This window comes from Westerdykella ornata, assembly GCF_010094085.1.
Source record: "Westerdykella ornata strain CBS 379.55 unplaced genomic scaffold EI97scaffold_35, whole genome shotgun sequence".
Classification (NCBI taxonomy): domain Eukaryota; kingdom Fungi; phylum Ascomycota; class Dothideomycetes; order Pleosporales; family Sporormiaceae; genus Westerdykella; species Westerdykella ornata.
Genome location: NW_022986885.1, coordinates 168,772 through 181,762, shown reverse-complemented (window position 1 = coordinate 181,762; position 12,991 = coordinate 168,772). Strand labels below are relative to the sequence as shown.

At 54.8% G+C, this 12,991-nt stretch overlaps 7 protein-coding genes across 7 annotated transcripts; 3 read left to right on the top strand and 4 right to left on the bottom strand.

Annotated features, from left to right (window-relative positions):
* Positions 1-297: 297 nt before the first annotated feature.
* EI97DRAFT_385244 (uncharacterized protein) lies at positions 298-1,761 on the top strand (the record flags this gene model as incomplete). Its single annotated transcript, XM_033796009.1, has 2 exons — positions 298-540; positions 607-1,761. 2 exons carry the CDS (start codon positions 298-300, stop codon positions 1,759-1,761), a joined length of 1,398 nt encoding a protein of 465 aa, XP_033650235.1.
* Positions 1,762-2,021: 260 nt separating this feature from the next.
* EI97DRAFT_452901 (tRNA pseudouridine synthase B) lies at positions 2,022-3,590 on the bottom strand (the record flags this gene model as incomplete). Its single annotated transcript, XM_033800427.1, has 2 exons — positions 2,022-3,433; positions 3,539-3,590. 2 exons carry the CDS (start codon positions 3,588-3,590, stop codon positions 2,022-2,024), a joined length of 1,464 nt encoding a protein of 487 aa, XP_033650234.1.
* A 161-nt stretch (positions 3,591-3,751) lies between these two features.
* On the top strand, positions 3,752-5,241 carry EI97DRAFT_436771 (DnaJ-domain-containing protein). Its single transcript, XM_033799201.1, has one exon. It carries the CDS (start codon positions 3,925-3,927, stop codon positions 5,137-5,139), a length of 1,215 nt encoding a protein of 404 aa, XP_033650233.1. The 5' UTR covers positions 3,752-3,924; the 3' UTR covers positions 5,140-5,241.
* A 138-nt stretch (positions 5,242-5,379) lies between these two features.
* EI97DRAFT_483559 (ATP-NAD kinase) lies at positions 5,380-7,266 on the bottom strand (the record flags this gene model as incomplete). Its single annotated transcript, XM_033802100.1, has 4 exons — positions 6,893-7,266; positions 6,416-6,817; positions 6,219-6,350; positions 5,380-6,165 (listed from the first exon to the last, which is right to left on the bottom strand). Exons 1-4 carry the CDS (start codon positions 6,926-6,928, stop codon positions 5,380-5,382), a joined length of 1,356 nt encoding a protein of 451 aa, XP_033650232.1. The 5' UTR covers positions 6,929-7,266.
* A 951-nt stretch (positions 7,267-8,217) lies between these two features.
* EI97DRAFT_203345 (uncharacterized protein) lies at positions 8,218-9,078 on the bottom strand. Its single transcript, XM_033793706.1, has 2 exons — positions 8,913-9,078; positions 8,218-8,770 (listed from the first exon to the last, which is right to left on the bottom strand). Exons 1-2 carry the CDS (start codon positions 8,927-8,929, stop codon positions 8,386-8,388), a joined length of 402 nt encoding a protein of 133 aa, XP_033650231.1. The 5' UTR covers positions 8,930-9,078; the 3' UTR covers positions 8,218-8,385.
* EI97DRAFT_436770 (concanavalin A-like lectin/glucanase) lies at positions 8,809-10,368 on the bottom strand. The gene is made up of 3 exons (XM_033799200.1): positions 10,271-10,368; positions 9,784-10,199; positions 8,809-9,728 (listed from the first exon to the last, which is right to left on the bottom strand). The coding sequence occupies exons 1-3, from the start codon at positions 10,326-10,328 to the stop codon at positions 9,081-9,083; spliced, it is 1,122 nt and encodes a 373-aa protein (XP_033650230.1). The 5' UTR covers positions 10,329-10,368; the 3' UTR covers positions 8,809-9,080.
* Positions 10,369-10,938: 570 nt separating this feature from the next.
* Positions 10,939-11,995, top strand: EI97DRAFT_203081 (uncharacterized protein). Its single transcript, XM_033793705.1, has one exon. The coding sequence runs from the start codon at positions 11,195-11,197 to the stop codon at positions 11,819-11,821; it is 627 nt and encodes a 208-aa protein (XP_033650229.1). The 5' UTR covers positions 10,939-11,194; the 3' UTR covers positions 11,822-11,995.
* The last annotated feature ends 996 nt before the right edge of the window (positions 11,996-12,991 follow it).

The following is a 12,991-nucleotide window of genomic DNA, read 5'->3' as shown; positions in this document are numbered from 1 at the left end:
ACGTAACAAAGTGTGGCTGAAGTGGCTGTGACGCTCCAGCTTGACCTGAGACACGGACAACGTCCGCCGTTGGCGGGTCGGCGGGTATCCCTGCAGCTGTTGGATGTTACACAAGACATTCCCACATTCCTCCTCAGTCTCACGCGATAGCCCGTCCCTTGACGTTTGTTTCAATCTATCTGCTCATCACTAGTAGGCCAGATTCACATGGGCTCTTGCTATGTTTCGGCTTCCTCGCTCTCCCTTTTAAACGGCCTTCCTCTTCCGCGCCCACAACCTCCGTAGTGTCCCTCCGCAATGTCGCCCACCTCTCCCCTTCGGGACCCCGACTCCTTTCTTTCGCCCCGTACGAGCGGAGAAACAATAGATGGAAGACATGTCCGCGAAGTCTTGAACCAGGACCCCATACTATCACCCGCCAGTGTTGTGAGCAACTGGCGCGAAGATAAGAAGCCGCATAGTCGACTACGACACGCGATCGGAATCCTATTGCTTCTGGCTACGGTGTTCTTGTGGACCACGAGTAATTTTCTGGCCAGTGTATGTTTGCTTCCCATGCAGAATTCGGTTTGATGTGTTGGTGCTAACCGGTGCGATCTGGTGTAGACTATCTTCGCTGATAACTCATATTCGAAACCGTATCTAGTAACCTACGTTAACACGTCGTTCTTCATTATCCCCCTCATACCTATGCTAGCAAAGCATGCATGGGATGAGCGCTCGAATCCCTCTCAACCATTCGTCACCAGTATCCGAGACCTCCTCAAACGCCGTGTGGGCAGATACAAGCTCTTGCGCGATCATGAATCACGCTCATCCTCTGTAGCATCAGCAAAGAGCCGAGATTCGAGCCGCTCGGAAGCCAGAGAACTCCTGCTCGGCGATGGAATGCAGGAGAGCCGCGAGCTCTTCGACAGTGAAGGGGAGGGATTGACACTCCGTGAGACGGTCCGGTTGAGCCTCGAGTTCTGCATCCTCTGGTTCTGCGCAAACTACTTCGCCGCAGCGTGTTTGGAATACACCACCGTAGCTTCCGCTACCATTCTCACCTCGACGAGCAGTATCTGGACTCTCCTGGTTGGCTCCATCCTTCGTGTGGAGCGCTTCACACTCCGGAAATTCTTAGGCGTGGTCGCCTCTCTAGTTGGCGTCGTGCTCATCGCCTCCATCGATACCTCTGGCGAGACCGACGAAAACCGAGGCTCTTTTCCGCACAAGACGCCTCGCGAACTGGCCCTCGGCGATGTCATGGCTTTTGTCTCCGCGGTGCTGTACGGCTTCTACGCCATCCTGATGAAGAAGCGCATCGGCGACGAGAGCAAAGTCAACATGCCTCTGTTCTTTGGCCTAGTCGGACTCTTCAATGTGATACTTCTCTGGCCGGGATTCATTCTGCTTCATTGGACCGGTGTCGAGCCCTTCGAACTGCCTCCTACCAACCGCATTCTTACCATCGTCCTTGTGAATTCCGCCTCGTCCCTAGTGTCTGATTACAGCTGGGCATACGCAATGTTGCTTACCTCACCTCTTATTGTTAGCGTGGGGTTGAGCTTGACCATCCCGTTGTCGCTGATAGGGCAGATGATTCTGGATTCACAGTACAGCAGTGCTTTGTATTGGGTCGGCGCTGTTATTATGTTTCTGTCTTTCATATTCATCAACCGCGAGGAGCAGAAAGATGAGCAGCAGGGTGTACAAGGCGCAGGGCCGATCTTGAACACCACTGACTCTCTGCAGAATGGAGATGATTTTGAGCGATGAAGTAGGGAGTGAATATGACAGGGCTCATGATCTTTGGGTGATTTTCTACGCTTGGCACGTATGCCAGCTTATGGTTGGGCATTGGGAAGTTTGCATAAGGCCGGAATATGATATTCCGGAGGCGTTTGATAGGTGCTTTTTCTTTCTTGATACCATGTGCGAGTGACGCATCTAGCTTATACACATTGCATTATGTCTGGAACATACCAGAAATGGGTATCTCAAGTGCCATCGTAGAGTGAACCTCATAACCATTCCGCTCAATCCTGTCGCCCACCCTTCATATCCTTGGAGTAGAAAGTCTTCCCCTTCCTCCCCTTCCAGTTGCCCTTTCCTTTATTCCAGTTCCCGTTCCCCTTCTTCTCGCCGGCCCCTTGAAACGACCTATCCCTATCGGCCTCCCTCTTCCCGTTCTCCCTCTCCTTCCTGTTGGCCAGCCAGGATTCTTCATCCTCCACCTCCTCGGACTCCCAGCCTTCCTTTTCCATAAACTCCTTCAGATAGCCTTCAACCTGGGGTTCCCAGACTTCGGGCCCGGCTTCTAGGTCGGAGTACTCGAGCACGTTCTTGCCGAGCTCGTAGTCGCCCTGACGGGTGCGGATGAGCGAGGACATGAGGCCGAGGGAGTCGCAGGCTAGGCCCAGGTCGTGGCAGAGGCTGCGGACGTAGAAGCCGGACGTTACCGTCATGCGGAGGCGGGCGGCAGGAGGCTGGGGAGGGGGTGTGGTGGATGTTGTGTTCGACTGGGTTTGGTCTTCTGTTTTGCTGGGTTCGTCTGGTAGTTGTTCTGCCGTTTCTACGGGCGTGGATTCGGGGTTGGCAGGCTCAGCATTCTGCTCAGCAGGAGTAGCTTCAGCTGAGGGTTCCCGGGGAGCGGCATTCTCAACCGGAAGAGCGCCCGACATGGCGGGCTCGGTGTCTGTCCTGGGTCGCTTAGGATGTGCCTCGGAGCCCGTGATATGATCCTCCACCTCCACCTCCACCTCCGCCGATTTCGACCTCGACCTCGACCTCTTCCTCCCCCTCCCCTTCGCCGCATCCTTCTCCCTGATCCCCATCAACTTCTCCGCACCCACCCTCTCCTCCCCACCCACCTCCTCCTCCGGCCACTTGTACTCATGCGTCCCCGGCGCCAACCACTCTACCATCTCCAACTCCAACACCTCGACCGGCCTCGCCGCCACTTCCGGAATCTCACCCCCCTCGCGCGCATACTCATACATCTTCTTCCCATCGACCTTGAGCGCCGAAAACACACTCGGCTTCTGCATAATCTTCCCCCTAAACCGCGCCAACTTCTCCTCGACCAACTCCCTCGTAACATGTGCATACGCCGCCCGACCCACCACCTTCCCCACCGCATCGTAGCTATCCGTCGCCGCGCCGAAGAGGACCACGCACTCGTAGCTCTTGGTGCACTCGAGGAATCGCTGCAGACACTTTGTCCCCTTTCCCACGCCGACGATGAGCACGCCGGTCGCCATGGGGTCGAGAGTTCCGCCGTGGCCGAGCTTCACTTTGAGGTGCTCGATGGCGCGGCGGCGCGCTCCCGAGAGCTGCATGCTGCGTTTTGTCGAGGTGAGCCAGGGGGTGAAGAGAGCGGAGGCGTGGAAGGCGGTTTGTAGGTCGCGGAGGATGCCGGCGGAGGAGGCCCATTGGGGTTTGTTGATTGCTCGGGGAGGGTTAGTGAATGTTCAGTCTTGATCATGATTGTGTAGGTGGATATTGTGATTTCAAAGATCTTGGGGAGTTATGATTTCAGGATAGGTTAACATACCAAATACCCCCTCGACCACTTTCCGCCGCGACTCCTTGGAAGTGGAAGCCATGACTGTGCGCCCCAATGAAGGGAGGGCGTGCATTGACAAGTGCAGACAACAAATTCTGGAATCTCGAGTTCTCGACGTGAGTGACGATGGGCCCTGCATGCCAAGACCGCGGGTGGCGCTACCCGTCGATCACCGCAAGCCTCTTGAAACATCAGATCCATCATCACCTCTGCTTTGTGCCCTAGTCACCTTCACAACAACCACCTTTCTCTCCTCTAGCACCTTATCGCCAGTGCACCCGACAAAAAGAACAGGGATCGAACGAACCCTCACGAGCTTCACCTTCCGTACCCCTATATCCACAACTCGCCAGCCAAACCCCATCCACCACACCATGTCCTCCCCCCCACCCAACCGCGACCTCGAAGAAACCGCCAAAACCGCTCCAGAAGACTTCTACGCCCTCCTGGGCATCACCTCGGACAGCAGCGACTCCGAAATAAAACGTGCCTACCGCAAAACCTCCATCCTCTACCACCCGGACAAAAACCCGGACGATGCCACGGCGGCAGACACATTCATCCGTTTGGGCCTCGCGCGCGACATTTTGCTGGACGTGAGGCTGAAAGCGATTTACGATGGCGCGAGGGTGAAGCGGAGGGAGAAGGCGTTGAGGGAGGAGATGTTGGATGCGAGGAGGAGGAAGATGAAGGAGGAGTTGGAGAGGAGGGAGAGGGAGGGGGCGGGCGCAGTGGCCGGGGCGAAGAGGAAGAGGATGGAGGAGATGGATGAGGTGGAGAGGAGAGAGGCGGAGATTGCAAGGTTGGCCGAGGATGGGAGGAGGAGGCGGAGGGAGGCGCAGGAGAGGTTGCAAAGGGAGAGGGAGAGGGAGAGGGCGGAGGCGGGAGCCGCGGGCGCTGCTGCGGGCGCTGCTGCTGCGGAGGCGACACAGGATTCCAAAGACCCCGGTGCGAATGCGAAGCCATTACAAACAGACGGCATACCCGAAATCGACCGCACCATCAAAATCCGCTTCTTGCGCTCCGACACCGACGAAACCTCCACCTGGGACAAACCCACTCTCGCGACCCTCTTCTCCAAATACGGACCCGTCGAAAGCGTCATCGTGGGCAAGGACAAGAAGATGCGCCTACCGGGGGAGAAGCACAGAAAAGTCGTCGCCATGGTGTTCATCGTGTATACGCGTCTGCACCACGCGCATGCCGCCGTCTTGGATGCGAAGGCGGATTTCCCCTTGCTGGAGAGCGTGGGCTGGGCGGGTAAGGAGCCCGAGATTGTGTCTCCTGCTGTAGGCGGCAATACAGTTGATAACAACGGTAACGGATTTAATGCTAATGGACACACTCCATCCGCGCCGTCAACACCGCAGAAACCTTCCTTCCGATCTTCCTTCAGCGCGAGTATAGGAAGCCGTGGAATCGGTGGAGGAGCAGCCAGTGTTCCCGGCACGCCGTCCTTCTCCTTCTCCTTCTCGCCCAAGACGCCCAACCTCGAGGACATCACCATGATGAGGCTGAAGCAGGCGGAGAAGAGGAGGCTCGAGGAGCAGATTAGGAGGCAGGAGGCTGCCGAGGAAGGCGAGATATGAGTTCTGGCCGGAAGATATAGCGTGTTTTTGAGTTTGAGATACCCCCTCTGTCTTTGTGCTAGTACATCACGTAGAATTACCCTTCAAGAAGACGTTTCGAGCATGCGTTTGGAATTTCCCAACATATCTACATGCCGTGCTTCCACGGCTTTACCCAACTGCACGGACACCTTGTTCTGCCTAGATACTATCAACACCGTCTCCTTCCGTACCGTCCTTCGACCACGCAATTCCACCCCCCTACACCAAATTCTTATCAAAAGCCTTCTGCCTCTGCCGACTATTCCACTGCAACGTCCTCGAAATGCTATCGATCCAATCCTTCCTCGTCCCATCGAGCGGCAACACGCTACTAAACGGATACCTACTCACACTGACCGTCACATAATCGCCCGGTTTCAGCTCCACGCGCTCCCTTCCGTCGAAGCTGGCCCACGAGCTCGTGCGGGCATCGTACGGCACGCCCGCGCGCAGGACAATCGTGTCGGGCAGGATGATGGGGCGGAAGGAGAGCGTGTGCGCGCAGATGGCGGTGACGAGGACGACGGGGTTGTCTGGGTGGCAGAGGGAACCGCCGGCTGCGAGGTTGTACGCTGTTGAGCCGGTAGGGGTGGCGATGCAGACGCCATCGGCCTGGATGGTGGTGAAGTGCTCGTCGTCGCCGAAGAGTTCGATCGTCGCCATGGTGCCGTTGGGGCCGCGGTCGACTACGACCTCGTTGAGGATGTTGTGTGTTGTTTCCGGTCTGTGGGTGTGGTTGTCTTCTTGCTCCTCGCCGATGAGCTCTTCAACGAGGTCCTTGGGCCCGCTTCTGGAGCGGTGTTGGGACCGCATGACGGTGGCTTCGAAGCGGAGGCGGAGCGAGACGGTGATGCCTTCGTCGAAGGCGCGGGAGAGCGTCACGGGGTATTGCTCAAAGTCGAATTTGGTGAGGAATCCTAGAGAGCCGAGAGAGAAGGATATTACAGGTGGCACTACGCGTTGAAAGAGCCATGAAGCGTACAGGACGGTACCGTCTCCGCCGAGCTAGAGTATTTCGTTAGAGCATGTGTATGGAACGGGGAATTGGCACTGCTTACTGCAAGGACTATGTCCCATGTCTGAGGCCTCTCCTTACACATGGTGACATTCCACCATTTCAATCGCTGCTCGTGAGTCGGACCCTTCTTGATGAGCCCTTGGACGTTGAACAACTTATGATCCTTCATCGTCTCTTCCACATAACTACGTCCAAGTTAGTGCGGACAGATTTCCCTCCACGGACGCAGCCATACACATTGATATCGCTATATCTCGACAACAACCAATCCGTCACCTCACTCGAATACCCAATCAACTTCTCATCATTTGCCTTGGTAAGAATAAACACATTGCGCACCCGCAACTGCAGCCTGAGCTGCGCCAGCTTCTTGCTCAACTCGCGAATCCCCAGCGTCAAGTCGGATATCTGCTTCTTGGTCAGGAGCCGCGAGTGGTGCACCTGGTCGAGATTGTTGTGCGGGTCCTTGTCGATGTGGCGCTTCTGCGCCAGCCCTTCGTTGGACAGCGCGACATCTTCGATGGAGGTGTGGCCTCTCTGGTGCTCGAGGACGGTATGCACGAAGCACTGGGTTTCGGGGCGCGTGGAGGGGACGAGGGAGGATTTGCGGCGTTTGGCTTCCCTTTGGTCGAAGGAGATCTCGGAGGTGGGTTAGTCGTTGCGTTGTGTTGCGTTGGCAAGAGGGTGAGGCTGAAGAGTAAGGGCTGTGGCTACCTTCAAGAAGTCCTGTGCCTCGCCATCAGTGCTCATCCTCCGTGTACCGTACTCGACTCGTTCGTCCTCGGCATGGGGCGTCAGCTTTGGCTCATTCTGTACCACAGTACATCAGATGGAAATGCCAAAAGTACCTCGTGTCCCGTTGGTCGCAGCCGTGCTCTCCGATTGGGCTTGCGATGTCATCTGCAGTTTCTCCAAATGGGAAATCGAGTTTCGATGCTGGCTGCGAAAATTCGTCGTCTTTAAGAATACTCGATAATGGGGTTGTCTAGAATGTGTCCCCGAATGCAATGCAGGTGCTTGTGCATGTGTCCGCGACTGCGGTTCGTCGTGGGGGCCAGCGCCTGGGCGAATCCCATGAAGGTGACGTCACGAGGGGTTGCTAATGATCGATTACACACTACTGTCCTCCGCACATTACTAGTGAACTACACAGTATACCACGGCGGTATCATATTGGCACGAGACCTTTGTTAGTCTTCACCACCGGAGATAGAATGCGTAACCTCTGCTTATTTCCCGGCAACCCAAAGCAAGTCTCACCTCGCATGCCCATGTATCCGCTTCATCAATCCAGGTACTTTCAATACCTGAAAGCTGCATTGTGTTTCCTGAAACTCAATCGCTCTCAAAACATCCTACGGTGCGAAGTTAGACGACAGTAGATAGCACACTGGCTTTCAACCTCAGCGTCCAGAAAGAAATTCATGTCTGGGGTCTCTCAAACCAACCAAGTCCACATATAACCTAAACAATCCTTCATTTCACAAGCAAGAGACCCCCAGCAAGTCAAGTATTGATAAGATAAGATACACCTTCCATAATTGCTGATACCGCTATCATGCTATGAAGAATCGCACAACCACCCCGCCCTTGCCGCCCTTGCCGCCGGAAGCTGTAGCATACGTAGTTTGAACAACCCGACCAACTAACCAACCCTATGATGAAAATAATGATAATAATAAACACCCAAATAAAAAGTAAAAAGGGTAATAAATGAAGAAGAACCACCACCTAGCCAAACCCCAAACCTCGAGCATACTTTCTTTCCAACAAGCCAAAAAGTTCCCCCTCCGCGGATGCTTCGAAATGTTGACGCATCCCCACCTAAAAATCCCCACTTGCAAACGTCGCGGCAACCTCGGGCGAGCCTAGTAGGTAGGCGCTGACTGAACCGGCTAGCCAATAGAGCTGGCTGCCATGCCGCGCGTCTCGTTCCCCCTTTTTCCCCTTTGTCGCTCTCCTGGTGTGGGAGCAAAAGCCCCCTCGGATTTCAATCGAAAAATCTCTGCGTGCCGTCCAAGGTGGAGTCGCAAAAACTAATCCAACCAACAGTGGGTACTCATCCATTGGCGATTGTGTGCGGCCGGACTCGGGGGGAAAAGGAGGTGCAGACGTCGCTGCAGCGAGGGAGAGTGTGAGTGAAAGAGAGGAAGTTGTAGAGAATAGGTATCGATCGCATCTTTTCCCCCATCCCTGATCCAATTACATTACTGGGTAATACAGTAGTACGCTTGCTTGCTGGGGTCCCTCAAATCCAAAAAGTTGAAAAGGGGCAGAAAAAGAAGGGAGAAACCACGCTCCCTGCTATATAGCAAAATGTATACAAGAAGGGAAACGGAAAAAAGAAGAAGAGAGAAAAAGGTGTGAAAAAGAAGCAGCAATAACGTAAAACGGGCCGAGCCCTCGCGCTCGCTGAATAGAAAGGAACAAGAATCGAAAAAGTTGAATAGCGCTGTTGGCGTAGCGTACTCCATAGTAAGTAGGTACGTGGATAGTCGAACTGCGTATCTTTCAAGAATCCGCAAATCCCATAGCCCGCATCTTTTGTAAGCAAAGGAGCGAAATTCTGAGGGTATATCCGGTCTGTGTGGCCTTTGGCAGAGCGTTCAGGTGGAAGGGAGTGGTATGAGGGTGTTTGGAAAAAAGGTCTCTGTCGGTCGGGTTCTCGAAGAAGAAGAAGGGAATGTGATGTCGATGACGATGATCGATGAGATGCTCTAGCCAACGCCGTAGCCTCGTAAAGGTGCTCATGACTGGTGCGGGAAAGGACGAAACGGTATAGTATGCTGGGATATACTTCGAGACCCAACAAGGGATCTAGATCGGTAAAGGAACGTAGAACGCGGTCTATGTGGCGACCGGCCGGTTTTGGGTGAGGACCACAAATTCCGGTAAACTTTTGTTACAAGGAAAATGCGCAGCTGAACAGTGCTAGTATTAGTGGTAAGAAGGTGATGAATGTGGTCGATGAGCCGAGAAGGTTGGAAGTGGCGCCGGATTTGTAGAGGTTCTGGCCAGGCGTCTTGTTTTCTGTCTTGTCCTTGGAGAAGAAGTAGGTCTCCATGTTGGCTCCATCGGGAGCGCCTTTTTGGGCGGGGATAGGGCACACCTTGGCGGGGTCAAAGGTAGGGCAGTTCTGCGTGTGCACCTTGGCTCGTGCCTCGTCGGTCGAGTTGAAATAGGCTTTCACGTAGGAGACGGTCATGGGGGTGTCCTTCTCCGGGGGGCCGGCAGACCAGTGCGGATCACCGTTGCTCCAGTGGTTCAAGAACAGCCGGCTGGGTTTGACGGGAACGTGCTCGGTCATCTCCCAGAGAAACTCGCCGTCGACGTAGAACTGAACCTTGTCGGGCATCCAATCGAAGCGATACTCGTGGTACATCTCATCGGGGCGGAAAGGCAGCGGGGCGACCCTGAAAGTCGAGGTATTCGAGGCATCAAGGAGTTTGGCGGAATCGGGCGACTGAAGGACCAGGTTCACGGCGCCTTGGGAGTCGTTGAACTGCTTGCTGAGGAACTCCATATCGATCTCCTGCGAGTCATCAAAGTACTGTCGCTGCAATTAGCGCTGCCGTCCCAACCCGGTAGCTACTTGAAGCGCTTACCCAGTAGAAGGCGCCGCAGGTGCCATTCACGGCGGACATCTTCATCCCCACGCGAAAACTGCCATAGCGCGAGTCGTTGCGGAGGTGTGCCAGCTCGGCGCCTCCGATGAGGCCATTGGAATGGTCCGCTCGCACCCACAGCTGCAGGCCCGGGTCGCCGCTATGATCCGTCGCGCCGCTCCAAGCATTCGCGTCCTTGAAGGGGTTCGTCTGGGAGTTTTCCACAGTCATCTGCTTGCCGAATTTCCCTCGGGCGGCCTCGGCGGTCACGTTGTATTCCTGGGGCTGCCAGCCGTACTCGGTGAGGTTCTCGGTGTTGATGTGCAGGAAGTCGTTCTCGATGAGGTCGGTGAAGACGGCGAATTCGCTGTCGGACGTCTTGTTGACCGAGTAGCCGCACTCGCATGCTGCGTTTGCTGTGGAGAAGGAGGAGTCAGCCACCTTCGTGGGCGAGAGTCAGCAGCGCAGGGGCGCTGAGGAAACGCACCCAGTTGAGACAGGCCTAATAGTAGACAGGCTGCGGTGGCCGCAGCGTCGCGTAACATTGTGTGTGATTAAAAGCGAGTGTCGGGAAGAAGGGGGAGGAAGGGGAGAAGAGGAAGAAGAAGAAGGGAAAGACGGAAAAGAGCGACCAGAAGTGGGAAAAATGAGTGGCACGAGGGAGTGGACGGTACAAGTAGGGATTGGCAAGCCCAGGAGGTGATGATTATGGGAGAGCGACAGACCAAGAGGCAGGCCTACCCGCGATAGTCAGGCGGGCCGCGCAATTTTTGGGAAAATAGTCACGCCCGCCCTGGGGACGCCCCCGGCCTGGGATGCTTTTTTCTGCCACGTCCATCCAAGGTTGGCTCCATTTCTTGCAAATGCCGGCCGAGACGCGTGAGTGGTCCGGAGAGGGAACCGAAATGATGAGTCGGCCGTTGGCTTTCACCCATCCACACTGCCCAGCCGCCCATCATCAAGAAATAATCCCTCCCTGTTGCTGCTACCCCAGCTGTTCCCTCGCATCCCCCAGCTGATGAACCATCACCAAGACTCGGAGCAGGAGCGAAAATCAAGGTGGCATCCCTGGGGGAAGAGGAGCAGCCTCTCAGCAAGCCTCCTGCATACCGACAACGTCGTGTCGTACAAATAATCCGACGCCTCCCCCCTTGGCTTCACGACAATTCGTCTCGTTTACGACCGTTGTGCCATGTTCCCCATGTTCCCCAGCCCTGCCGCATGCATGCATGCATATCTTGTCGTCAAGGACGTCGTACTGAAACTGAAACCGCATTTGCATGCCCCATCCCATCTTCTTTTCATCTGCCTATGTTATGCCAACAGATTCCCCATCTATCTATATTGTCCTTGTCTCTGTCGCTCAACATCAGTGGGATAGACGTTTTCCACTGCAGACCTGACTTCAAAAATGTTGGTGCCATTCGGCGGCATCGGTGCCGAAAGGGGGAGAGCGGGTGAAGAAAAGGGGTGCAGCACGCGACCTCTTCTCCCACTTCTCATTCCCATCTATAACATCAGCAGAACTCGAACAACGACAAGAGCATTGCCCTCTCACTCCACGCCGCATCCCTCTCTCCCTCTCATCTCCCTCCTCCGAACTTTCTCCCATCCTTCCAGAACCCAACTCCCGTTTTTCCACACTCTCACCCCGTTCCCCTCCCCTGCCCCTACCCTACCCTTAACAGTCCCCCCTATAACCACCCATCCTGCCTCTCTCGTAATAAAATCATCCAACTCGCCCTCCATCTCGATGCCCGCCCCATATGCTCTTCGTCGCCATCTTCAACCACCCTCACGCTCACATGCTCACAGTTTCATCCATCCCACCCTTCCCAACCTCGGTCCCTTTTCCCTTCCACCTTTCCCAGCTCAGGTAAGCCATTTTACTAGTTACCTAATTCGCAATAGCGGCGCCGCCATCAGGTGCGGGATCGGAAAGCGGAATCGACCGATGCGAGTTTGCCAAACGACTTTCCTGATGCCCATCCATGCCCAGGTGAATACAATGCATGAAGTCTCCCTCCAAGGGGCATGAACACTCGCAACGAGTCGAGCATCCAAACCACGACATAGTTTCGGTGGGATACATACCTATCTCGTATCTCGCTCACTCCCTCACATCACTCTCCCAAACACCACACTATTTCTTTTCCTTTTCAAGTCCATCCCTCAAGAACCGTTTCTTACTTCACCAACGATGGATGGTATCACCCCGGCCCCTCAGGTGCTCGCCTACTTATTAGCTTGCTCTTGCTTGCGGACGTGCGAATACGACGCCCAGTCCACTCCAGTTCCAGTCCAGTCTGGAAAAATGCAGCATCGTATTCCTCACTCGCCATGCCAATCCCACTCCCAATCCCGATATCAATCCCAATCCCAATCTCACCTCTCACCCATCTGACCCATCCTGCCCGATTCCCGCAATGACAATAATGATCGCTGAGTGCTGACTGCTGAGTGCTGATTGCTGACTGCTACATAATTGCTGACTGATGATTGCTGACTGATGACTGATGACCGCTTGGCCCCATCACGATCCAACGTCCAACGGCTCACCCTCAATGCGCCAATTCTGCCAGAAATGCAACATCGCATGCCCAGGTGGTTTACCGGCTACCACAGTACCATGACCAGGGGGTGCCCCCTACCTACCCGTTACAGTACCGCCCCTTTTCACATCCGCTGAGAAAAACAGGGGGTCGCAGGGGGTCGCAAGGGTTACAAAACAAGGGTTTGGTTGGCTGAAAGCCTGCCAAGCCAGCCACTTTCAACAGGAGGTTGATCACGTACGGGGTACTGAAAGCAGCTGCAAGTTGGGTGATTAGTTAATTCCAAAGGCCAGTCCTATTCGGGAGCGAAGGCGTTCTGATTACCCACTAGTGGCGCGCTTTCCAGCGGATCTGGAAAGGGGCGGTACAACTGCGTTAATAAGCGCGATAATAATAACAACGGCGTAGTCTAGTGAAAATGCATGCTTCCATACACAACTACCTAAAAAACCTCAAAAGGGGAGTACTGCTTCTAAATTTGAATGTAGAAGGCTGTGAACTGAAAAATGCCCCACCAACATCATGACAACAATAACATCCAGTAAGCCAAGCAATCAAAAGGGGATGCATGAGATTGAAATTCCCTCAATCCAAACCTCCCTCCTCCTTCCCTCCTCCTCCCATCTCCCTTCCTTTCCAAAACCCAGAATGATAAT